The 27,674-nt window shown below is 37.4% G+C and overlaps 1 protein-coding gene across 1 annotated transcript; it reads right to left on the reverse strand.

Moving 5' to 3' along the window:
- Nucleotides 1-2,409: 2,409 nt before the first annotated feature.
- On the reverse strand, nucleotides 2,410-25,797 carry LOC113915880 (tyrosyl-DNA phosphodiesterase 2-like). Its single transcript, XM_035729279.1, is given in 4 exon segments — nucleotides 2,410-2,914; nucleotides 2,916-3,459; nucleotides 13,162-13,294; nucleotides 25,711-25,797. Coding segments are annotated over 4 exon segments (1,269 nt in total).
- Between the last annotated feature and the right edge of the window lie 1,877 nt (nucleotides 25,798-27,674).

Below are 27,674 nucleotides of genomic sequence, written 5' to 3' on the forward strand. Positions count from 1 at the left end.
TCCCGGCGTCCTGGGATCGAGTCCCACATCGGGCTTCCCCTTCTCTGTGGGGAGCCTGCTTCTCCCTCTGCCTCTGCCTGCCACTCCCCCTGCTTGTGCTCACTCTGTCTCTCTCTCTCTCTATGTCAAATAAATAAATAAAATCTTAAAAAAAAAAAAAAAGCCTTTTCCTTTCTCTTGGAACCCTGCCACCATGACGGAAGAAGGCTGGGACAGCCTAGGGAGGGTGAAAAGCCCCGAGGAGTGGTGCAGAGGCTTCTGGCATCTGCCTGGGGTCATCCTGGACCAGACAGCCCTGGGGAACCCACAGCTGATATTTGACACTGCCCAGCTGCCCAGCAGGTTCATAAGAACTAATCAAGTGGTGTCTAAAGGCAATTTATTTTTTATTTATTTTTATTTTTTAAAAGATTTTATTTATTTATTTGACAGAGAGAAACACAGCGAGAGAGGGAACACAAGCAGGGGGAGTGGGAGAGGGAGAAGCAGGCTTCCCGCCGAGCAGGGAGCGGAGGCGGGGCCCGATCCCGGGATGGTTTGTTTCATAGCAGTAACTAGCTGATCCCAGAAGTGTTGTCAGTGTGATAATAGAGATGGGGAGTAAATACCCTGTTAGAATTGTATACGTTTTTGATTTTACTGAGTAGAATAAGAAATCATAGCAAAGGTTTGAGCAGACATATGGCATGATCTTTTATTTAAAAAGACTCACACTAGTTGCTGTGTCTCTATACCTCTTCATTTGAATTCTAGAAGCCCTGGCCCATCCTTAGAGCGCAGAAGAGGGATTGGTACCTTGTGTGGTACATTTGCTCAACTTACGAAGAGAAATGTTATTGTTAATTTAACTTGGATTTAGTACGACCTTCTCATGGATGCAAGAGTTTGTTCTGACTTTTCATCTTTCTTCCAGAGAATTTTTTCTATTCCCTTTTGCTCAAAGATGACTGCTGTGTGTCAGGTATGACCTTGTTACCTAACTGTCATGTTTAAGAGAGCTAGTGGCTTTACATGGGAGTTAAAGTCTCTTGTATTTATGAGAAAAGAGCCAGGGGATGTAGAGCCTATGACATTTTTCTAATATTGTAGAATCTCAGATTCCTGGGAATAAAGCAACCAGATGAAATATCTTCTCATTGTCTAGAATCCTCATTCTTCTAATATTCTAAGAACCAACCTTTCCATGACACTTAGTTTAATACCTCACACAAAGTGATACTTCTTGGACACTGTTGGCAAAAAATGTCTTCCAGAACTAGAGCTTCAGATCTATATTCCAAGTTATAGGAGTCATATTGCTTTTGCTAAAACAAAAACCTCTAGGGTTTCAAAGATTATCTTACTTCTTTTTTTTAAAGATTTTATTTATTTATTTGAGAGAGAGAGAGAGAAGCAGTATGAGAGGGGAGGTCAGAGGGAGAAGCAGGCTCCCCGCTGAGCTGGGGGCCTGATGTGGGACTCGATCCCGGGACTCCGGGATCATGACCTGAGCCGAAGGCAGTCGCTTAACCAACTGAGCCACCCAGGCGCCCAAGATTATCTTACTTCTTGCTTCGAAAATAATTTTTTTTAAAACAAGTAAAATTCTTTATTTAAAGCACATTTCTTTTACGGGGAGAAAAGTTTCTTTAAAGCACATTTAAAAAGTGCTCCTTAGCCCTTTCCTGTAAAATAATTCAATTTTATAAAAAGTAAAACTAAAAGCCTAGTCCTCTTTAAACATTTATTTTTCTCTTAGGAAAAAAGCCCAATGCAGCTAGAACACCAACCTTAATCATTATCAAGCCTAATTTTGCCTCTGTTGGCAACATGAACAGCGACATGTTGACAAACATGAATTTTAAAAAGTAAAGGAATTTCAAATCAAAAGATTTCATTTATAGCTTACCAATCACATACTGTTAGCTGACAAAAATAAAATCTGCTATAGGATAGTTGCCATCTACTTAAATGTACATAATCATGGCTTTTTTCATTTAAGATTACCTGAAGATCCAATTCCCCCAAACACAATAACCTCTTATTTTTATTTTAAAGATTTACTTAAAATATAAACCATTTGGTGCCTGATTTTAAAAATAAAATATAAAGGCTAGCCCAGGGACGTGCCCTGCTTGAGAACCAGCTGGCAGCTCTGAGCAGTATTAGGAGCTCTGACGGTCTTGGTGGCCTTTATGAAGAAGTCTCATATTCTGTATGCTTTAGTTTAAATAAACATCAATATTTCGTTCTGAAATTTGAGTACACAATCCACAAAATAAAAATCACAGTAGTGTTTTCTCCTGTTACAATGATGTAGTGTATCAATTCCTCCATATAACCTACCTTTCCAGACAGGTAGAAATTACATTTGCAAAAATCCAGAACAAAATTACTCAGAAGATAGAGAACTCTTATTTGGAAAACATTTCACAAGATTACATCGAGATTGCACAGGAGACCCCAGTGATCACTAGGAAATCTACCACAGTCCAGTTTTTCCAACCCGAGGAGGTCCAAACTTTGGGGAACCATATGGACACTTTCTGCTGCTGTCCTGAAAAATATTCGCTCAAAACAAAACTTACAAGTAGCAGATATTCCAAGATTAGAGTTCATCTGTGTATCCCACGTATACTGGCAGTGCCTAGGTTTGCCCAAGAACTCCCAGACATCCAAAATGTTGCTGGGTAAACCACCGCATTGGGTGTCTTCATGATCCCCTAAATTTGTATCTCCTGCAAATATAACGGTAGCTGACTCTGGAGCCTCTTGCATTTTCTTTAAAGCCATTTTTAACTGATTCATTCGTTCCTTAGCATGCCCTCTGGTGCTCTCCAAATGAGAAGTCATAAGGCAAAGTTCATTTCCTGACACATTTGCATACACACACAAAAGGTTTCTCATCATTTTTGTATTTGGAAAAGGGATAATCTTGGCTTTTAAATTTCACTCTCGATTTCTTCAACATTATAGCTGTGAAATATCTTTCTTCATGACCTGTAATAATCTCATAACTACTTGCTCTCTTCTTTAGGTAGCTATAATACGGGGGAATAACTTCTTGTAGGAATATCACATCTGGGCTGTACAAAGTTAGATAGGAACACACCCCTTGGGCCCTCTCTTGCAGATTGTTTAGGTCCAATCCATCAACATTCCAGGTAATGAAAGAAAACAGGCTGCCATCTTCTTGCTGATTCCCTTCAGATGTACTGGCTTTAGAACTAATGGAATCAGTTGTCTCCTCATTCGTGAGTTCAGCACAGGACTCGGGCCCCGCCGCCCTGTGAGGGCGGCTCTGCGGCGCGCTCTCCTGCCCGGGCGGCTCCAAGGAGTTCAGCGCTCTTTCCGTCTCCCAGTCGTTCTCGGCCAGGTAGCACTGAGCCACGGCGGCGTCGCAACTCGCGACCGAAGCAAACTCCACACACAGAAGTCGCTGCTTTTTCACCTCGGGCTTGCCCTCTGCCCGCTCCGCCTCTCGAAAATAATTTTTTTAAGAAAATTTTTAGCTTAGGGAGAATCTTTCTCTTTCCTAAATTTTTGTTTGAGTAAAGTATATATTAAAAATTTCTTCAATATCTTTGTCTCTCTCCTCTCTTCTTGTTTTTGTGATCTATCTGGTTATCATCTACCTAAGAAATACAAGATCCTGATGGACTATAATTCTTTTTTTTTAAAGATTTTATTTATTTATTTGAGAGAGAGAGAATGAGAGATAGAGAGCACGAGAGGGAAGAGGGTCAGAGCGAGAAGCAGACTCCCTGCTGAGCAGGGAGCCCGGTGTGGGACTCGATCCTGGGACTCGAGGATCATGACCTGAGCCGAAGGCAGTCGCTTAACCAACTGAGCCACCCAGGCACCTGGACTATAGTTCTTAAGAAACTAGTTGAGTTTCAGAGTATCTGAGCTCTAGTCCTGGTTCAATCATATAGTGGGGAACATGAAACATATCAATTAATCTGTTTTCTTTATATATGTTTAAAATTGTTAATAACTGTTTAAATGATATTTCTTTTACAAAAGCAACTTTGTATTATTATAACTAATCCTCATAACAAACATTTGAGGAAAATATTAACATCATCTACATCTAAGCTATAATATATTTCTAGATATTAAAGAAAACCCTGACTATAAGTTAATTATGAATTTTTTTCAAAGAAAAAACTTATCTGCCCAATATTAAAAATTAAACTATTAAGGCTGTAAATGAAATAGTTAAGTGTCTAGCATAGGTTGGTAATACATTAGGAGATCTTATTTCAGAGACTCATCAAATAGGGATTCAATTTTTTTCACATGAAAGAAGCCCAGAAGTTAACAGTCTAGGGAAAGTGGTTCCACTCTGACCTCAAGGATACAAACTCCTATTTTTCTGCTCTGCCATGTTTTGTGTGAGGCATTCTTGTCAACATTGTCATCTTATATTTCAGAAGATGACTTCTTCTCCTCCACTGCCTCCCAGCCCCCACATATTCTGTAGTCTTGGCAAGAAGAAGGGCAAGGGAAATGACAAAATGACGTGCCAACTTAGTCTCACTTATTTATTTATTTATTTAGAGAGTGAGAGAGCACAAGCAGGTGGAATTGCAGGAAGAGGGAGAGGGAGAAGCAGGTTCCCCGCTGAGCAGAGAGCCTGATGTGGGCCTCAATCCCAGGACCCTGGGATCACGATCTGAGCCGAAGGCAGATGCTTAACCAGCTGAGCCACCCAGGCACCCCTTAGTCTCACATTTTTAAAGTTTTTCTGGAATCCATACTTAAGAGATTTCTGCTGAAATTTCACTGGTCAGAAGTGGAAGACAGGTTGAGAGATGTAATTGTTTATAGCTGTTCTAAACAAAATCTAGTTTCTGTTGGTTACAAAAAAAGGAAGAAAAATAGACATTGGGTAGTATGATGGTGAATTTTATGTGTCAACTTGGCTAGGTTATGGTCCCCAGTCGTTTGGTCAAACACAAGTGTTGATGTTGTTATGAAGGTATATTTTAGATGTGGGTAACATTTAAATCAGTAGACTTTGAGTAAAGCAGATTATCTTCCACAGTATGAGTGGGCCTCATCCAATCACCTGAAGGACTTAAGAGAAAAGACTGAGGTCTCCTGAGAGGAACAAATTTTCCAAACTCAAGACTGCTAGCAACATCAACTCTTTCCTGGGTTTTTAGCTTGCTGGCCTGCCCTGCAGATTTTAGACTTCCCAGTCCCCACAATCATGTGAGCCACCTTCTCAAAATAAATCTCTCTTTATCTATATAGACAGCTTATTGATTGTGTTTCTCTGAAAAATTCTGACTGATTTTGGCACTGAGAGTGGTTTAGAAGAACCAAATCTTAAGGATAGTTTTCCGAATTGATTCTGACTTTTCTGGAATTGAGTCTCTAATCTGATCAGTTATAAAAGCATTAATGACTAAATTTCCAGTAGTAAATGATAGTTCATGGTATGATGTGGCAATAAAGATATGCAAAATATCATCTTGGATACTTCCAAAGACTTATAGAAGGCAAGTTTTGGGGTGACCATGTACCTGATACCTTACAACATTTTTGTCAAACTAACAAGTATAATGAAATTGGCTGGTTGCCCCTAATTGTGCTGGAAAAAGTGGGGAAAGAAAATGATGAGTTCAAGGATTTGAATTCCCAGTCTGAATACCAGTAAGTAACCTGAAAGATTCTATGTCTGCCCTGACAGAAACCTTTATATCCTGTAGCCACAGAGATTGCTGAAAGCCAGACACAGAGTCTCATCCTGCTACCGGCTGAATTACAACACAAACTGATTCCAAACCTCACAGAATATCTACTGGTAAAGTGAGGGCATTGATTGAGAAGGAATAGAATTCTGAAGGCTAGAATGGGGCCATATAGGAAGATCCTGATGAGACTGGGGACAGGGAACCTCTAATACTTCTAGTATTTTTTGTCCATAGATGCAGCTGTCCTACCCCCACCTGAGAAGATTAATGCTGATATGCCTGAAGAACCCATAATGGCCTCCTGTGAAGCAGTTTCCCTGCAAAACACTGCAGATTCTCCTCAGGACTCACTTCTTTTCTTCTAGACTAAACTCACTTCCCAGCAGGCACTGAAAGTTGAGGTACAAAGTGGACCATAAGGAGGTGATCTCAAAAACGATCCGACGTTTCCAATTTATAAAGACAGAAATCCAGGAAATATGTGTGAGAATGGATATTAAGGGCTTTGAATAATGGTAGAAGGAGCATAAAGTTGGATCAGTCTTAATTGATTGATATATATCAATAAGCAGAGATTCCAGATTTAACGTTGCAGCTCGGAGGGTTAGATAAGGCTCTAACAGTTTGTTTGGTTGTTTGGCTGAAATATGGACCAAAAGGTGACCTATATTAAATAAGTTGAAATACCAGAAGTACCTTGGTATATAGTAGAGGAAGTAATCAAAAGGTTTAGAGAGATGAGAATGTAAGAATTGTGTTATCATGTAAGACCTGCTCACCCACCCTAGGTGCATCTAGAGAACACACCTGTCATCACTACTGTGAGAAATAAATTTGTGATGTGGCAAGCATCTTTGAAGAGCTCTGTGGTCACTATTCTCTGTAGGTCAGAAATTATATGAATTGGGAAACCTAAATGCAATGGGGCTTGTTGGATCTTGGGGCGGCAAGACCCAAGAGGCAACACTCGATCACCAAAGGCAAGGTGGGTGTGGTTATCATAATGGACAACAAAGTCAAACCAGTAATCAGAATAGTCTGACTGGTAAAAATTTATGGCATCATGGTGTTCCTAGAAGTGAAATAGATGTGAAATGTACTAAATTCTTCCTTGGTTTGTATACACAAAAGAGTTATAGGCCAAGTAAATAAAAGTCTTGAATCATAAAAACTTGAATAATAAAAACAAGAGAGTCATGGTCCCTCAATCAATTCTAAGACTCAAGCCAGTTTATAGACCCAGAACCCCATGAATAAAAAAGGAAGCTGAATCCTCTTGAGTAAGAACTTAGCTACACCACCCAAAATTTATACCATTACTCTTTCTCCTAGTCTTTCCCAAAGGGATCTACACCCTTTTACTGGGTGACTGGACACTGGGGAAAAAGAAACAATCAGACTTTTCAGGGATTCCTAAACACTGGCTCTGAACCGGGGTGAGACCCATTTGGAGACCCAAAATGCCACTGTGACCTATCAGGTGGAATAGAAGCTTTAGGAGTTCATTTGTTGTTGTTGTTGTTGTTGTTGTTTGTTTTAGCTTAGGGGGTCCAGTGGGTCCCTTAGCTCATCCTGTGGTTATTTCTCCAGTTCTGGAATACATAATTAGAATAGACATACTTAACAATGGGCAAAATCCCCACATTGGTTTCTTGATCTATGGAATGAGGGCTATTAAGGTGAGAAAGGCAAAGTGGAAGCCTTTACATAGGAAAACTGCCCCTCTAGGAAAATAGGAAATCAAAAGCAATACCTCATTTCTGGAGGGATTGCTGAGATTACAGCTGCCATCAATGACTTGAAAGATGCAGGGGTGGTGATTCCACTGCATTCCCATTCAGCTTGCCTATTTGGCTGTGCAGAAAACATGAATTTTAGAGAATGACAGTGGATTGTTGTAAGCATAACTAGCTGGTAACTCCAGTTGCAGCTGCTGTACTGGGCGTAGTTTCATTGCTCGAGCAAATTAACACATTCCCTAGTACCTGCATGTATTGATCTGGCAAATTATGTTTCTTCATCCATGTTCGTAAAGACCAGCAGAGTGGTTTGATTTCAGTTGGCAGAGCCAACAATACACATTCACTATCCTACCTTAGGGATATAACAGCTCTCTAGCTCTAGCTCTATGTCATAATTTAGTTTGCAGGAAGCTTGATCACCTTTCCCTTCCACAAGATATCCCACCAGTAGTTATGTTGATGACATTATGCCATGGAGTGCCACTGAGCAAAAAGCAACAACTGCCCTAGACTTATTAGTAAGACATTGCATATCAGAGGGTGAGAAATAAATCTGACAAAAGTTCTGGGGCCTTCTAGATCAGTGAAATATCTAGGGATCAGGTGGTGTGGGCCATGTCAAGATATCCATTTTAAAGTGAAGGATAAATTGCTTCATCTGGCCCCTCCAACAACCAAAAAATATACATAAAATGTAACGGGTCTCTTTGGATTTTGGAGGCGACATATTTTTCTCATTTGGGTATGTTATTCGAGCCCATTTACCAAGTGACCAAAAAACTGCTCTTTTGATTGGGGTTCAGAGCAAGAGAAGGCTCTGTGACAGGTTCAGTCTGCCATGCTAGCAGCTCTGCCACTTGGGCCATATGCTCCGGTGGATCCAATGGTGCTTGTGTGTCAGTGGCAAATAGGATTGCATTTGGAGCCTTTGCAGGCCCCTATAGATGAATAACAGCTTAAAACCTTCAAATTTTAGAGGGAAAACTTGTCATCTTCTGTGGATAATTATTCTCCTTTTGAGAAACAGGTTTTGGTTTGCTATTAGGCCTTAGTAGAGACTGAATGCTAACAATGAGCCACTAAGTTACCAGGCAACCTGAAATGTCATCATGAACTGGATGTTGTCTGACCCACCAAGCCATGAAGTTGGGTGTGCACAGCAGCACATCACCATCAAATGCAAGTAGTGCATATGAAATTGGGTTCAAATAGCTCTGGAGGATCAAGTACGTTCACTTAAGAAATGGCCCAAATGCCCACAGTCCCCACTCCTTCCTGTTACATTGCCTTATTTCTCACAACCTGTAGCTATGGCTTCATAGGAAGTTCTTTATGATAAACTGATAGAGAAAGAGAAAATTTGGGCCCGGTTTAGAGATGGGTGTGTATGATGGGCAGACACCATTTGGAAGTGGAGAGCTCTAGCACTATAGCCCTTCTCTGGGACATCCCTGAAGGACAGTGATAAAGGGAACTCTTCTCAGTGGGCAGAACTTCAATACTGTATCTGGTTATTCATTTTTGTGGAAGGAGAAATAGCTAAATGTGCAATTGTATACCAATTCATGGCCAGTTGCCAATTGTTTGACTAGATAGTTAGGGACTTGGAAGGAAAATGATTGGAAAATTAATAAGAAAAAGATTAGGGAAGAGATGTGGATAGGCTTCTCAGAATGGGTGAAAAATGTGAAAATATTTGTGTCCCATGTGAAGGCTTACCAAAGAATGACTTCAGTAGAGGGAGATTTCAATAATCAAGTGGATAGGATGACCCATTCTGTGGATACCAGTTGGCTACTTTTCCTAGCCACACTTGTCAGTGACCAATGAGCTCATGAACAAAGTGGCCACGGTGGCTGGTTAGGTATGGCTCGGTAATACGAACTTCTACTCATGAGGGCCAACTTGGCTACAGCCACTGTTGAGAATCCAGTGTGCCAGCAGCAGAGACCAACACTGAATTTCTGTTATGAAGACATTCTCTGGAATAATCAGCCAGCTACCTGGGGGCAGGTTGATTAAATTGGAGCACTTCCATCATGGAAGGTCAGCATTTTGTTCTTACTGGAACAGACACTTACTCTAGATACAGATTTGCCTTTCCTAAATGCAATGCTTTTGCCAAAACTACCATTTGTGGGCCCAGAGAATGCCTTATTTACTCTCATGGTAGTCCACATGGAATCGATTCTGATCAAGGAACTCACTTCACAGCAAATGGGCCCATTCTCCTGGCATTTACTGGTCTTACCAAGATCTGCCTGTGTGAAGCAGCTGGCTTGATAGAGTGGTGGAATAGTCTTGTGAAGATTCAGTTGCCGTTCTGGCTAGACAGCAGCACCTCACAGGGCTGTGGCAAGGCTCTCGGGCGTTTGCACATACCCTAAATCAGTATTCAACATATGGAGCTGTTTCTTCCACAATTAGGATTCATGGATCCAGAAATTAAGGGGTAGAAATGGGAGTAGCATCACTCATTATTACCTCTAATGATCTGATAGTAAAACTTTTGCTCCTTGTCCACATATCTTTATACCCTCCTGGTCAAGAAGTCTTAATTCCAAAGGGAGAAATGCCTCCACTAGGAGACACAGAAATGTTTCACTAAACTCAAGTTAGAACTGCCACCTAACCACTTTGAGCTTCTGATGCCTTTGAATCAACAAGTAAAGGAGATATTTACTATCCTGGCTGTAGGATTGATTCTGATTATCAAAGAGGAAATTGGACTACTACTCTACTATGGGGGTAAGGAGGAGTATATCTGGAATACAGGAGATGCCTTAGGGCATCTCTTGGTACTACCATGCTTTGTGATTAGAGTCAATGGAAAACTACAAATCAGTTCAGGCAGGACTAATAGTGGACCAGACCCTCAGGAATAGAAATTTGGGTAATTCTACCTGGTAAAGATCCATGACCAACTGAGGCAACTGCTGATTGCAAAAGGAATAGATTACTGAAGAAGGTAGTTATAAATGCCAGCTATGGCCATGTGACCAGTTACAGAGACAAGGACAATAACTGTTATGGGTATTACCTCCTTATTTTGTTAAGAATATGTGTGTGTGAAAAAAAAAGAATGTGTGTGTGTGTGGCAATATCTTTGTTTTCTTCCCTTTCTTATCATCTTTTCACATAACATAACATGTATTAAGTTTACATCATAATAATTAAATTATAGGTCATCAAGGAGAAGAGTGAACATCACCTAAGGACTTCACATACTCTTTTGGGAAAGTATTTGTGTATGTACAGATTTACACAGGTGTAAATGTACACAGGAGATGTACACAGGAGATGTACACAGGAGAATGGAATGTGGAATGTACACAGGAGAATGGAAGGTGGAAATATGGCCTTGTTATTGTCTTTATTTTGAGAATAAGTATATTTAAAGAGATGCATATGGGTGCCTAAATGACAAAGGGTAGACTCTAATGGTTAATTGTATGTGTCAACTTGGCTAAGCTATAACGCCTGGTTGTTTGGTCAAACACCATTCTAGATGTTGCTGTGAAGGTATTTTTTAGATATGATTAACATTTAAATCAGTAGACTTTGAGTAAAGAAAGTTACCTCCCATAATATGGGTGAGTCTCTTCCAATCAGTTGAAGATCTTAAGAGTAAAAACTGAAGTCCTCAGAAGAAGAAGAAATTCTGCTTCTGGAATGCCTTTGGATTCTAGACAACAAATTAACTCTTCCCTGGATCTGCAGCCTGCCAAACTGCCCTGCAGATTTTCGACCTGCCAAGCTTTACAATTCCATGAGCCAATTCCTTAAAATAAATCTCTCTATCTATATATACATCCTATTGGTTCTGTTACTTTGGAGAATCCTGACTAATATAACTAGCAATGTCTGCCAGAGTAGACTTCAGAAGTGTTTGGATTTTTTTTTTTTTACAATATAGTTTTACATTTTACATTATGCTTTTTTTTCAACTATAATGCACTTAAAAATAAAGACAATTTACATGGAATAATGTATTATTTAACAGGTGAAGGAATTAAGATTCTTGAGTGGATAAATGAATCTCTAAAGATGATAGAAACCATAGATATTAGGTCCAGGATTGACACTCATATTCTAGAACAAGTATCACAGGGGCTTTCCAAGGCGCAGTGTTCACTTAAACCTATTAGATTTGACTTGGGCAACATAATTGCTTATTCATAAAATGGACATAATTGTATCTAAAATCAGAAGATTGTTTGAAAATTGATTGAGTTGTGTGTTCTGGGCATCCTGTATAGTATCATATATTTAATAATTTATATTGGTACTTCTTATTAAAATGGAAATGCTACTTTTTTGTATTAAATCCATTTTTTTATAAAGAAATCATATTTTGCTAAAAATTAAAATGATTTTATAATAAAAGTCATGGTTTGAAAAATTTTTGCTTTTTTTAAAAGGATTTTTAAATGATTAGGTTTAATTGAGAAATCTTTTAAAATAGAACTTAGAGGAACTATTGTAAAATCTAGTTATGTAATCTTTACTGATAAGGCAAGATATTGTCTGGGCACCTTGGGTTTAGGATGCTTCAGGTTTGAGAGAGTCAGTGAAAAGTGATACCAAGTGTGAATTCATGCTCCAAAAAGTCTTAAGAATGCCTTTAGATTTTCCTTGAAAAACTCTAGCATTAATGTGTAGAAAGCACTTACGAAGGATTTTATCTGTAATTTCCCCAAAAGACCCCTTTGGAAAATGATTGATTGGCACTTGGCAGACATCCTTTATTGTGTTATAGTTTTGTTATGGTCTTTTAAGCTTCAATATTAGGGAAAAAATTTCAAAGTATGCACTTCTGTATTATTCCCAAAGGTAATAATAAGAGGATTAAATACAATCAGTTTTCTGAGTCAGGCAGAGCCATAAATATGGTATTGAACATATGTTGAAATGGTCTATAAAGTTTCAGAGAATGAAGAATGAGCTAAAGATTTTTTTACTCTAAAATCTCTTCTATTCAAGAGCAAAAAGCAATTGGAGGATGCCAAAAATTGTAGATTCAGGTTCAGTAACCACCACTATCATGGAAATTTTGGTGCTGAAATCCAATTCAGATACATCTCATGCATGGAATAATAACATCCTTACTAAAATCAAGAGTTTCAACAGACAGCAGAGAGATGCTAAAAGGAACTCTGTAATTTTTGATAGGTCTTTTATTTAAAAGTGATGCTGGTTGGTAATTTGATCACTGGTTTTCAGAACAAAAATGTAATTCTGGCTATATATCTGAATTCTAACATGATAACCTATCGGCAACATTGGTATAGTTGATCTCTCTCTTCCTCTACACTACCTTTTAAAATTTTATTTCCAAATCACTGCACTTGATTGGTTTTCTTCCCAGTTTACTGGTTGTTCAGTTGCCTTTGTCAATTCATTCTCTTTTAACTGACCCATTCACATTGGCCTAGAGCTTAGCTTGTAGACTTCTCTTTTTTTAGCTAAAGATTTATGGTGATCTCATCTAGTCTTGTAACTTTAAAAACATATGCTGATGACTCCCCAACTTTTTATACCTCTTGGCCAAATTGTGCTCCTAAACTACAGACTCATATGTCCAATTGCCTACTCAACATCTCTACTAGACTGTCTAATAGACATCACAAATGTAGCATGTATAAAACTTTTAATATTCCAAATAATCTGTCCTCTGGACATCTGCTTCACTTCTATTCTTCCTCATGTACAAGCTCCCCTTGAGCAATAATTACCTCCTTTCTTTCTCTCACATTCTGTATCAAATCTGTTAGGATATGGTGGTAGCTCTGTGGTCAAAAAGTATCCTCCACTGTTATCTCCCTGGTCTGAATTATTCTCATCTCTTGCCTGTATACTGACTTTTCCCTGTAAAATATAAGTCAAACTATGTCATATCTCCATTTCATGCAGGTTAGAAGCCGAAGCCCAGAAAATGGCCTATATGGTCTCTCATGTTCTGTCACCTACCCCACCTCTCTGACTTCTACCATTTGCACACATGCTTAGTCAGCTTCAGCACACTGGTTTCCCTGATGTTATGTGAACATACTGGATATATTCTTATTTTAAGGTTTTTGCTCTATCTATTCTGGAATGTTCTTCTACCAGATATCAATTTGGTTAAACTTGTCACCTTGTCTAAATTTCACCATTTCAATGAGCCCTACCTGATCACCACAATTAATACTAAATTCTGACCTCCTCCCACATCTCCCCTACTGCTCCTCACTTCCCCAAACTGGATCTTTCGACTCCCTTTACCATGCTTGATTATTTTAATTTTTTCCATAGAATTACTTTTGATGCCTTTCTCCAACTAGAATATAAGCTCTTTAGGAAACTTTGGTGTTGGTCACCGGTGTGTCTAAGCATCTATAACAGTGTTAGGCACTTAGACATTTGAAACAACTTTTGAATGAATAAATAAATAGGAGAAAAGGTATGCATTCTGGCCCAAATTTCATCTGCAGGCAAGAAAAATTAAGTAGACAGAGTGAATTTGAAGGGGACAGTAGTTTGGGGAAAAAAAAAAGGTTTCTCTTTGCAATCTACCAAGTTCAGTTTACTCTATTATCTTTTATAAATTTAACATTTTCATGCAGGAAATAACACTTTCAAATTGTCTATTATAGGTAACAGAACCATGTATTTTCGTATTAAAGGGAAGAAGACACAATGGTTGACATAGGGAAACAAAAGGACTGCATAGAACTAATGCAGGCATTGCTGTGATCTGAGGAGTGACCAAAACTCCAAAACTGAGAGGACTTCAAAGATAACTTCAAAGCACCTGAGTTTTAAACCGGGTATAATGTCTGGCGTGATCTGGCAGGTTTTGAAAGGATAACGTTTTGTCTGAGTTATGATAAAACGTCATAAAGATTTATGTGTTTCTTGGAGCTTATGATTTGTATATTTCCTTCATCTTTCCCTTCATTTGTTATTATAAATCCCAGCTGTTATTGTCCGCATGTTTAAAGGACTATGGGCTATATATTTTTCTGCTAGAGACTGTGTGGATGTTTTCAATCCATGAAATGTATTCAGATTTTGAAAACTTCACAACAGAAAGGGACTCCTTGGAGAACAGAAAAAAAAATCAAGTCCTAGCATCGATTGTTAGCATCACTAAGTGTTAAAAAAGCATAGTTCAATGTTAAAAATTTCTAGTAGAAGTAGGAATTAAAAAGAGATGAAGGAATTAAATGGAAAACAGCAGAAATCTCTTGGGACCAGAGGGGGGTAAAAACTTGAACAGATGAGCATTGACAAAAGTATTTTTTTAATGTTAAATTGTTTATTATTTCTTTGAGAATTGGATATGTGTATGTCAACAGTCAAGTTTTCAAAGACACCCTTTGGGCTAACCTAAAGCAAATTGCTTCATTAAATTTAATAATTAAACATTTTTGGCTCATGTTAAAATATCCATTTCTGATATAAAATAGGTTTACTTTATTCTTGCTTCTTCACATGCTGAAAGGCAATAACAAGTTGCTTTTGAGTCACTATGAGGCAACCTTAAGAAATCATCATGACTGTTAACTTCTGACACTTTGTAGTTGGAGTGGGAACATTACTCTGAGAGTGATGCAGGGGGCAGAAGAGGGAGCCAGCATCCTGTGTGCCATTTTTCTGACCTGGATTACTTTATACTCACAGTGTTACTATGAGATTATGGTGATAAATAAAGTTGTTTTGAAATTGTTTCTATGAAAAAAAATTGGGAACATTGGAAAAATGCTATTGTAAAATATGAAATTGTTACCATTTACATGAAATTGTAAGTTCTTACAAAACCGAAATTAGTATGAAAGTTTTTGTTTTAAGTCTTCTAATTTTTTTGTAATTTTAATTATGCATCAATTAAGTCAACTATAAAATGCACGCGTTATGTATGAAGTCCACTTGAAATCATCATTCATAAATGTCCATCCTTTAATAAAATATGCCAAAGCAGAAAAAATATTTAACTGCTTTACAAACACTATGGGATTATATATAATGTATTGAGGATATGGGAAGAAAGTGAAATTTTCATCTTATTCTTTAGACTTGGTATTATTATATTTCCTAATACACAATAATATCACAATTATTGTGTGTATAAGTAATTGTAATATTATTATACATTAGGAAGGAAAATAATACAAAATTTTTCATTTTAATAAAATTAATAAAGAGCTTTCTTGTGTTAAAAATATTAATGTTTTCTTATATTAAAAATACAAAGTATCACAAAATACTTACAGTGTGCAAAAACTAAGACTGTGGTGCGCTGTCTAAAGTGATTTATGATCTTCCAACGCTTATAGTACTGTCAAGTTTCAGTTTTGGATCACACTATCATGACGTGTCAAACAATTTTAAAAAATACTCCCAACAGTTGACTACACCTGTTTCCACTTTGCAAATCCTTTCAAGTTCATAGCACTTTGATCGAAAAGGAAATATTTAACTTCTGTCTTTCTTTTTCAATCTAAAAGTTGAAAATTTTTTCTAATTGTAGTTTTTGTATGATATATTAACATTGTGGAATAATAAATTGTTGAGATTAGTAAGTCTCTCTTTTTTTAAAGATTTTATTTATTTATTCATGAGAGACAGAGGAGGAGAGAGAGAGAGGGAGAGAGAGAAGCAGAGGGAGAAGCAGGCTCCCAAGGAGCAGGGAGCCCGATGCGGGACTTGATCCCAGGACCCTGGGATCATGACCTGAGCCTAAGGCAGACGCTTAACCATCTGAGCCACCCAGGCGCCCAGTAAGTCTCTTATTTGATCATTTGTAAAAAGATTTTTCACAGAATTTCAATGGGTTGTTTTCAAAGACATGGGTAGACCAAAATGTAGTAAAATTTTACGAAATTATATTACCACATCCTAATGAATAAAACCTTTTAATACTTACTCAAAATATTTTGGGTATGAATCTTTAAATTTGACATATATATCTACTTATATGCATGTTCTCTATTTAAATATTTAAGAGCATCTTACGGTTAGGCCAAAAGTGGGACACATTCATCATGCAGTTATTATTTAACATTTTGGCCAGCTTACCGATTTTTGGTGGCTTCAAGCAAATGAGGTTCTTATTATCTTAACACTTTCATGTGACCTGTCATTGGAAGTCATCATTTCTCCGTTTGGTCACCCCTAGTAGGCTGAAATCATGGAGATGAAATGAAGCCATCTTACTATTATTTCCCTCATTCTTTTCATCATGCATTTGATTAATTCTAGATTGCACTAGGAAGGGTGCAGGGAAACACATTTAAACTGTGAAAATAACAATAACATAAATTTTCCTAAGAAGACATTGAGAAGAATTCTACAGATTAAAAAAAAAATTGTAGAATGCTGCAGGTGAATTTGGAAATGTTGACTTAGTAGAAAATCATTTTTTTCATTATGCATTAGATTTTATGGCTATTGATTCTGTTTTCAGACATTCTCTAGTTCGGTGAGGCACTTTGAGAAATTCTCTTTTTTCAGTCCATTGTGGAATTTTAATAAAGGGCTTAACAGTGTCTTTGCCCGAATAAGTTATCAGATAAATATAAAAGAACGAAGTGTAGCCAAGAAGTCCCCCTTGGCAGGAATATTGTAAAGGTAACAGTTGGATGAGAAATTTCAAAATATATTATTAAAATGCTCAAGGAATATTTCTAAGAATGTAATCTAGTGTGCTATTTAGGTAACTTTTTTTTAAAGATTTATTTATTATGTAGGTAACTTCTTAAAGCTATAAAGTACTTTTTTAAAAGAATGAAGACATTTATTTCCTCAATAATCTCAATTTTTAAAAAAAATCAAGCTTGAGAGTAAGAAACATAATTCTTGCTGGCAAGAACATAATTTTAAGAGAAGCTTCAGTATTTCCATAACGGATCATTCATATACGCCAAGAATGACTTTTGTGCTAGGCCTTTGTTGAGCTGTATTTATTATTACTTAGAAGTTAGGCTCCGAATGAAACTTGCAGGCACAAGCAATAGTGGCTTATGCTTTATAGAGTTACATAGTGAACAAAATAGAGGGATTTAAAATTATATTTTCTTACTTATGGTAAATGAGACAACCTTTAAAACTCTGAAATATTTTCCGAAGAAAGTTAGACCTGCACCTCTCTATAAGGTGGAGCTGGTAAATCAACAATGGTTTGCAGGAAGAAGAAAATATATATAATGTTTCCAATATTGACAATCTTTTCTCTGTCCTCCAGTTTGTAGCAAAGAGGATAATAGTATCTACATTATGGTGTTGGTCTGAGGGTTGAAGACCATCTTTGGGAGACATGTAATATACCGCCAGGCATATAATAAGCTTCTAAACAATGATACCCTAATATAAAGAAATAGAGTGTATTAACAATCTCAAGATATTCACTCAAATTCATAATCATACTTTACAGCTACATTATTTGCATCACCTTTATTTTCCTGGAGAACATCAGCATCATAATCACTTTCTCTGATTAAGCTTTTGGCTCCACTATAGCATCTTCCTAAGACGTGTTGATGGTCTGGAATAATGTTTATTTAAAACATTCAGCACTAGTTCTACCATTTGTTTTTCTTTCTTTCTTTCTTTTTTTAAGAGAGAAAAAGAACATGCACATGTGTGAGCGGAGTTGGGGGGTGCTGTTGTGGGGCAGAGGGAGAGGGAGAGAGAATATTAAACAGACTCCACGCTCAGCATGGAGCCCAATGTGGGGCTGATCTCACAACCCTGAGATCATGTCCTGAGCTGAAATCAAGAGTCCGACGAACTGATTGAGCTATCCCGGTGCCCCCAGGGTTGTCTGACTACTTTTATATATTTTGTGCTCAGTAATACCTAAACAATGGATTTATTAGAAAACCACTTTAGCTACATTTTGTTACCTTTTAAACCCTGTTTCATTTTAAATTAACCCCCAAACACTCTTTACCACCATCCTCTTTATTATGCCTCCCACACTGGTGTTCATGTCTACTGTCACGTCTTAAGGGATGGTTAATTCCTCAGGTAGGCTTAACTACCACAACTTGTTAGTTCTTTCTTTAGTTATGATGAACACAAATAGTGCAAGTAATAGCAGAAAAAATAGGAAAAAAAAGCCCCATTTTCAGTAAATCACTTACTAGCATGGAATTTAGCATATAGTATAATAAAGGATGCTATAGACTATGCTTCTTTTATGTTTGAATTCTTTTTTCACTTGCTCTCTTGTCAGCCTATTTTGATAAATCGCTAGGGATAAGTACATAAGTACATAATGTAGTTGTATGTTTTAAAAACATATTCAATTCATTCATTGATGCCAAATGGCCTTTCAACCAAAACTCCAAGCTTTTTTTTTAACTTTACTTAATAATAGTACTTTTAAACTAAAATATAATATTCGTAGTTATAATTTGGATACCTTGCCCAAGGGACCATTACTCAGGACAACAAAACATCATGTCTTACTTCATTTTATACTCTCTATGCTATTGGCAATGCCAACTCAATATCACCACTAGAGACCACATACTACATACTATTTGTTTCTTAATATGTATTTCCCTTGTCTCATTTTTCCTGGCTTAAGCCATCCCATTCACAATTTTTCTGACTTGGCCTTTTGGAGTCTTTCTTCCTATTTTGTCATTTCCTTCTTTTTCTTGACTTCAAGTCTATTGTGTTTTTTGAATGCTGCTTCTTTGACCTTGTCGAATTGCATTATATTATGTTTGAAATTTTAAACTATGTGTAATATGCTATTAGGCCTAAGGGTGGCTTCCCATTCTGGCCCACATGCTGAAAAAAAAAAAAAATAAAAGACCCTATTAGTTTGCCAGGGTTGCCAACACAAAGACTGGGTGGCTTGCACAACAGACATTTTTTTTTTCTCTCTCACGATTCTGGAGGCTAGAAACCTGAGATCAATGTCTGCCGGGCTGCTTCTTCTGAAGTCTTTTTCCTTGGTTTGTAGATGGTGTATTCCTCTGGTCTGTCTGTGTCTTAACCTCCTCTTTTCATGAGGACATCAGTCATATTAAATTGGGGCCCACTCATATGATCTCATTTTATCTTAATTACATCTTTAAAGGCCCTATCTCCAAATACAGTCACATTCTGAGGTACTGGGGGTTAGGGCTTCAACATATGACTTTGGAGGGGACACAATGCAGCTGAAAATACTGATGTAGAGCTTTGTCCTTTTCCTGAATAACCTCTAATAGAAATCCAGTGTCCTCATGAGCTCATCCTTCTGGCTGCCCAAGGGATCTCCCTCTACCACCCCAATTACATATCTCATTTTATTCTGTTTTATTTATTTATTTATTTATTTATTTATTTTTGTTGCAGTCTTTTTTTTTAATGATTTTATTTATTCATGAGCGACAGAGGTGGGGGGAGAGAGAGAGAGAGAGAGAAGCAGAGGGAGAAGCAGGCTCCCAAGGAGCAGGGAGCCCGATGCAGGACTCGATCCCAGGACCCTGGGATCATGACCTGAGCCGAAGGCAGACGCTTAACCATCTGAGCCACCCAGGCGCCCTTATTTTTCTTTTTAAAAAGATTATTTATTTACTTATTTGAGAGAGAGAGAGAGCATGAGAGGCAGGAGGGTCCGAGGGAGAAGCAGACTCCCTGCTGAGCAGGGAGCCCGATGTGGGACTCGATCCCGGGACTCCAGGATCATGACCTGAGCCGAAGGCAGTCGCTTAACCAACTGAGCCACCCAGGCACCCCTACATATCTCATTTTACAATGTGCATTGCATTTAGGACTTTACCAAGCTGCACACCCTCCTCTCAAAAACTTATCTTGTTATAGTTCTTAATCTCTGGTGGAAATCTAAAAAAAAATCTAGTTGTACCAATGAGATCGCGAGGGCCAAGATGATAAACTGCTACACATTCTGGATAATGTATTCCCTTACACAAGGACCCTCTGAAAATGCATACATTTAATAATAGAAGCAAAAATAATGGAAGTTGTTTGTACTGCAAGATACATACTTTGGAGGATTATATGAGTTTTAGGAACCTTGAAGTTATGTCGCAAATGTGGTCTTTTATTGACTATTTCTTTGTCATTGTGCATAAGATCATTTAAGGTGACCTTCATTATTTATGGGAAAATGTCCTGTTTGCTGGTTGGCTTGCAATTTTCCCTTGTGAAAAACATGGATCTTTAAACTTCAGTGAGTCGATATGCTTGAGGGATGTAGACTGACAATGATCAGGCATCATTGTCCATATGACCTTTATCATTGTGCTAAATCAAGTAAAATTAGTAATAACTAAGTACTGTGTCCAAAATAATACATTTGTGTCTAACTGATTGTGCTAATTTGATAAGAAGAGACTTCACAGTATGCCTCAGAGTCACCGTTTTTTCTCCCAACCCTGTCAGGGCTCTATTTTCCAAACTAATGGAGACAGAATAGCATAAACATGGCTTTCCGGGTGTAAGTGTCAGAATGGAATAGGCACTTTTGAGGCAAAAAATGTTGAAATATCTGGAATATTTTAATGCTTGATGAAAGATACTTGAAATCTGGTACATATGGTAAGCATCATACCTACCCAAGTATTTTTCCTTTCTACCCTCACCCTTGGTAATTTTCAAAATGTGTGGAGTTGAGGTGGGAATTACATAAGCATCTGGAGCCTGTTCTCCCTTAAGATAGAGCAAAAGGTATGGAATAGGGAACACTTCTATATGCTGGTGTATTTACAAATCACTTTTGGTATCCCCCATGATTCATTCATAAAGTGATGGAAGGGTGATGATGTTTACAAATTAGTATTTCCTTTTCCGTGAAGTTTCAGGCTTAAGACTTAAACATCTTCAGGAAGATAGTCGAACAGCTGCTGCTTTCCTGATGAGCTATAGGAATCAGAGATGGGCAGGTACAAAAGGAAATCAGGACAAGAGTGGAAATATGGCCAGAGTGGAAGAATGAACGCTGACTCACCTTCAGGGCACAAACCCCTAGGCCCAGGCTCTGGCAAGTTCTTTTGCCTCTCGTCTGCACCCAAGACATCACATCAGATTTTTTTTTTTTTTCCAAGAGGAGTTTCCCTAAGTAGGATACTCTGATTTTAACTGAAAGCTGATTCATGTTCTTAGAACTGAAGGCACATCTGCTGCAAGTTCTGATTACAGTTTCAAAACTGGAAAGTAGAGTATGTATTAAAATAAATATCTTGATTTTCTTCAAACCGAGATTACTAAGATCTCATCTAGGCAAACTGTTCAAATCCTACCTAGACAAATCAGTTATGTCACAACAAAACAACTTAAAAAATTAAAAAAAAATTAGAAAAAATCCATCTCCAGACATCACATACATTTCTATCAGTAGTTGATTTTACAAAATTGTCAACTTTCACTTTTCTTAATTTTGAGATATCAGTAAATGTTATGTTGCAGTACATTGCTTATAATGATCATTTAATGCTATATTTCAAGAACCTGATGAATTATATTATTGGTCTTCCAGTTTTCTACTTAAATATCTAATGTTGCTGACCTAAATAATTTAATGAAAACAATGATTACTTAAAATAAAATGATGCTGGTATTTTTATATTGTGGGAATACTTTAAAAATCTTGCATAAAATTTGCCTATACCAATGTCTACACTGCACAAAGTATTACAATAATTGACTACAGTAATCCAAATATTTTATTCATCATGCTCTCTTTAGGATATAAAATTAATAGCTAGCACATTGCACGGCCAGATTTATATAATTCCATTTAGACAGGCACCCTGATTATAAATTCAGTGTTTTAATTTGCCCTGGGTGTGAAACATACTTATATATTACTTTTAAAACGCAAAAATAATGATCTTGTTGAGAAGCGTTGGCATTATCTATTCTCAAAACAGTCGACAAGAACCTAGCTGTCTTTCTTTTTTTAATCCCCTTCTCCTTTGGGAATGTAAAGCTATTACACAGTTGTCTCAGCTGCTACTTGGCATTCAAACCAGATCCTTGAGCTGCCAGACATTTCTAAATCCCACTCTCTCCACTTTTCTCAAGTAGTTTACAGTTCTAGTGTGGCACCCATAAGCTGCCTCTCTCAAGGGAACGTCCGGCTGACAGCAGCAGGAACAGGCCGTCCCGCTGTTCGGGTCTCTCTCTCCACCAAGACTGTGGTGCACTTAACAAGTTGACATGCATCCAGCCATCTAACTCACTGGACTTCTCAAAGGCCAATTTATATTCCAAATCCATTCCTCTAAGGCATTCCTCCACGACAGAAATATTCCAAATCCACAATCCAGAAATTTCAAAACCTCATGAAGCTTGTAGCACGATGTGTGGCAATAAATTATTTTTTTTTCCCACATAAATGATGACATGTCCCTCTCACTACTTTAAATGCTTTGCCAAGGTTTCAAATGACCAGTCTTAGCTTTTTGGAGACGGTGGCTTCCACATGCATAAAAAGTGATGGCGTGTTCTTTTCCCTCATTTAATCAAATGCGTGTGCGTGTGTGTGTGTATGTGTGTGTGTTTGTGCATGCGTGCATGTGCGTGCAAACACAAATGTCTGAAGCAGGAAACCAAATTAAAAAACCTGTTATGTTGTGTTGAATGTTCAAGTGACCAGGAACTTGTCTTTGAGATCTATATTAACAGACATTTTATAAGAAGGCAAAGTTAATATGCCCCTGGAGCTACTATTTAAATGACTCTAGCTTTATGGTCTTTTAATGTGGGACCTTTCAGCCTGGAAATGAGGTGGATTTTCCATCCTCTGACTTAAATCTCTCAGCAGGGTAGCTTCCCCACTATCCTCTGAGCAGCTGTTAGTAGCAGGAGGAAAAGTGTCCTGCAATAAAATTGATTGCTTCAACCTACACTGCTCTCCAGCCCTCCACAGCTCCGCTTTTTGTTGGATCTGTTAGCACCTGCTCCCCAAAGCACCAGATCTTATCTCCAATTGGTCTAAATGCAAATTCCAAAAAGAGAATGGATGCCCAGAAAAACCATAAGGTGGTTCTGTGAGAATTGTGAGGAGTTGAGTAGCTGTTATTGCTGAGGTCTTTATGAAGATAACAGGAAAGGTCTGCCAAGGCAGGGGTTTTATTGTGATTAAGATCTTAGTTCTAAATCAAGACATGGCAGCCGGTATCCCTAAATCATTCCTCTGTAGACACTAGGGAGAAGGACAGAATGCATTAAGCGAATTTCCAGCAATATTGAGCCTTACAAATTTCCCTCGTCTTCCTGGAAGCCTCACATGTGGATAAGTAACACCTACTTGATATTTCCTTTCAGATTCCTGAGGATCAGTTGTCAACCTTTTGAAATGTCCCTCTCAGTATAACACAGGAGCTGGTATTGTCATAATTTGGTAATGTAAGAGAAGCAGTTCAGCCTTAAGTGTCAAGAGTGATTGGTGCGATGGCAAATTGTTAATCTTAATTTTAAAATGCCACAATACTTCATTTTAGCAATTAATAACTGTCACGGAGTCTTTATACATGGCATTCTGGTTGTACCTTACTCCAATTTAACGTTAAAGTAATATTCAAATCAACTTGCAGACTTTTTCTGATGAAATACTCTGAATTATTAATTCTTATCTTAATGCAGTCTTTGAGTTGCTGTATTGTTCTTAAAGACATGTAATGTGATTTGCACATTCATTTATTTCATTTTTTCATTTGGATCACACTTAGAATATTATAAAATTTGGAAAGTTAGTTAAACATAGACATTATAGGCAACTTTTAAAGTGTTCTACCAATAACTTGGATATTTGGAATGACTTATCCTTTCCCATGCCATTTTAGTGAAGAGCAGTTCATTTTTTTTTTAAAGAAAAATATCTTCCAAGTTTGGAGTTTAAACAATTTATTCTAGAAAAAGCCATCATGAAGCACACAGTAGTTGGCCAAGCCAAAAAACAGCAATGAAATAATTAGTGGGAGAAATATGTGTCCAGTTTAGAATAGAGGCATAGAGTTTATTTCCCCTTCAAGGAGAACTATCTGTCTAAGACAGTACAACAATTTTGCCATTTTGTAAGAACCCAAAGACATATGAAGGGTTAGATGGAAAAAATATAGAAACTGGATTTGACCAGGGTTGTTAATATTACTCTTTGGGCATTCTGTTTGGGAGTTCCTTGCATGTAACAGTGAGATTTCAGAGAAGATAATTTGACCATTGACAGAATTATGACACTCCTAAGACTGTCCAAGTTAGGAAGTCATTATTTGCCTTACAGTTTTGCTTACCAGGGAACTCAGTGGGTTTCCTTGCTGCAGATAATTTCACATTAATTTTCACTGAAGAATTTGTATTAAAAGGTGAATGAGATGATACATTCAAACAGAATTTTAAATACAGATCATTCTCCATTTTAATGTGATACTAAAATAATTTATGTAAGAAGACCGCAGGTTCATGCAATTTCATGTTAAGATCAGAGCGAGAAGATTCAGAGGCATGGGAATAAAAAAATACTTATTTGTGAATAAAAATCTAATGGTCTGATTTCTGAGGAACAGACAATGCTGCTGCAGAATCTCTTCATTGAAAACCATAAAATGGAATATGAGAAGTTGACTTAAGTCTGCCTAAGCAAAAATGTACTAGATCTTTTATTCTAATATGCCAATTTCAGTCGGAGAGAAATCCAACAGAGTAGAGGATTAGAGTAAGAATATTGGTAAGGTGAAATGGGTAAGAAGAGTTGGGTTTGTTAGAAGGAAACAGTTACGTGTTTCCCCAGAATGTTTTCAAAGATTAGCACATGTCAGGCCATGTTTATTTCTGGACATTGAAGGATATGATCCTTTTGTCAAAGTCTATAAAGGAAGCTATTTCTTTTTTTTTTAATATTGTATTTATTCACTTAGAGAGAGGAAGAGAGAGAGAGAGCTCATGAGCAGGGGGAGGGGCAGAGGGAGAGGGAGAAGCAGACTCCCCGCTAAGCAGGGAGCATGACGTGGGGCTCAATCCCAGGACCCTGAGATCATGACCTGAGCCACAGTGAGGTGCTTAAACAACTGAACCATCCAGGTGCCTCAAGGGAAGCTATTTCTAATAGTTATCTATTCCTATTTTACAAATTATTTTGAAACTTAGGAACTGAAAACAATAAGCATTTACTCTCTCATAGTTTCTAGGGGTCAAAGACTTGAAGATGGCTAAGCTTCATGGTTCTGGGTCAGAGTCAAGTTTTTGGCTGGGGCTACTATCATCTGAAAATTTAACCAGGGCTGTAGGATTCACTTCCAAAATGGCTCAGTTACATGACTTTTGGCAGAAGATCTCAATACCTTGATGGGTTTTTTTGCAGGAGGTCTCAGTTCCTGGCCACCTGGACCTTTACGTAAAATTGCTTGAGTGTCCTCATGACATGGCATCTAGCTTTCACCAGAGCCACTAATTCAAATGAGAGTGAAGAGAAATTGCAAATTCTTTAATTATCTAATCTTGAAAATCATGCACCATCACTTTTTCATAGTCTGTTTGGTAAAAGCAAGTCACCAATCCAGCCCACATTCAAAGGGAAAGGAATTAAACTCTACCTCTTGAAGAGAAGCATATCAAAGAATTTGTGGATGTATTTTAAATCCACCACTCTCTTTTGCTTTCATTCCACTTAAATTTTTCTAAATGACACTTTGTCCTATCTCAATGTATTTTTCAACATTGTTGTCCTTAGTCATTATTCCCAAAACTCGGATACAATGCTATTTTTAAATGAGCTGAAAAGCACAATTTCACAATGACAGCTTTCTTATCTAAAGAAACAAAATTCCTTATTAAAATATTAAAATGTCAAAGAAGAGTTAAATTTGAGAACATATCAGGTAACATATCTGATTCACTGGATACATGGACTGTTTAAGCCATGGAGTGTTGATTGTGAGCCCTCAGAAAAATAACAGTCTTTTATAAAAAAATCAGTGTGAAGAATGTATTTTCTATAGACCACAGACACAAAATGACATGTTAAAAATTTTTAATATTATTTGATAAATCCTATTTTAAGGCTAGAATTGTTTGAATACAACTGCTTCAGAAAGTCATATATCTAATTTTGCTTAGGACTCAGTCTTGTATAAAGTCACCCAATGTAAGAATGTCTAAAGGAATTAAAAATGAATAATTCTAAAAATCTTTTCCCACCAATTTAAAGTTTAGCAGTTAATCCTTTTCTTAAATTCTGTTTAAAAATAAACTCCCCTTTAAAGATATTAGACTTTCACGTCTTTTTTTTTTTTGCCATTCAATAATGAATATAGTATCTGTGTCGTCCAAGATTTTAGAATCATGCAATGTTATTTAAATGATATGTAATGCATTTAGAGGTATGATTAATATTTTAAGATTGTAATTTGCTATATTAAGCTTTTAAAAATAGTGTTTCCATAGATAAATGATTTCTATATGTGTGTGAATAATTTCACCTATTTTATATAGGCCAGAATTTTATATTTCTATGTGGAATTTCTATATTTTTCATATCTACACAAGAGTCAATGCTATGTTAAAAATTAATGAAAAAGATATCAACAGTCATAAAGATCACAGATTATGTTTGTTGATTTATTTTGTGTGTGGGGGGCAAATTGGAAGTGAGAAAAACGCAAAATATTACCGATAATATGGAAAATTATGTTTTAAATGTACTGTTGGGCTTATAGTCCAGACAAGATGACATTGGACCTATTTCTCCCCACTAAGTCTAACTATTAGTCTTGGACATGGTTCAGGGTACAACTCAAGGAGAATTCTAAAATGTGGCAAGAAAAAGACAAACTGGTTTGAAACTTCAAGACCAGAAGAAACACATAGTGGCAATGCATCTGCCTTCCCAACAGAGAAGGTCACCCAGACCTAGTGTTTTCTGACTCCAACTTGGCAACCGAAGCCACCCAGATAGACTCATCATTCCTCCATATCTAAAGGGAGTCTCTCTGGCAGCATGAGGTGAGCTGAACACCACCTGCAAAGGTGATTGATGGAGAGCTCCCCCACCAATAAGTGGTCCTGAGATTCCTTTCTCCACCAAGAGATACAGAGGCAGTGGGAAGAATTGGCAATAAAAACACAGATATAGCAAATGGTCTAGCCTGGGTAGCCACTTTATTCCCCTGGGCATCTTTCACCCAGAGATACTAAAGCATGTGGGCAGAATGGACAGGAAAGACCTAGTCAAAATAAGTAGCTGGTGATAGATCTTCTTTGTCTTCAAGAGCATAAGACTCTTCTCCTCCATGCACAGACATGGGGC

The sequence above is a fragment of the Zalophus californianus genome, chromosome 1, assembly GCF_009762305.2.
Source record: "Zalophus californianus isolate mZalCal1 chromosome 1, mZalCal1.pri.v2, whole genome shotgun sequence".
NCBI classification, from domain to species: domain Eukaryota; kingdom Metazoa; phylum Chordata; class Mammalia; order Carnivora; family Otariidae; genus Zalophus; species Zalophus californianus.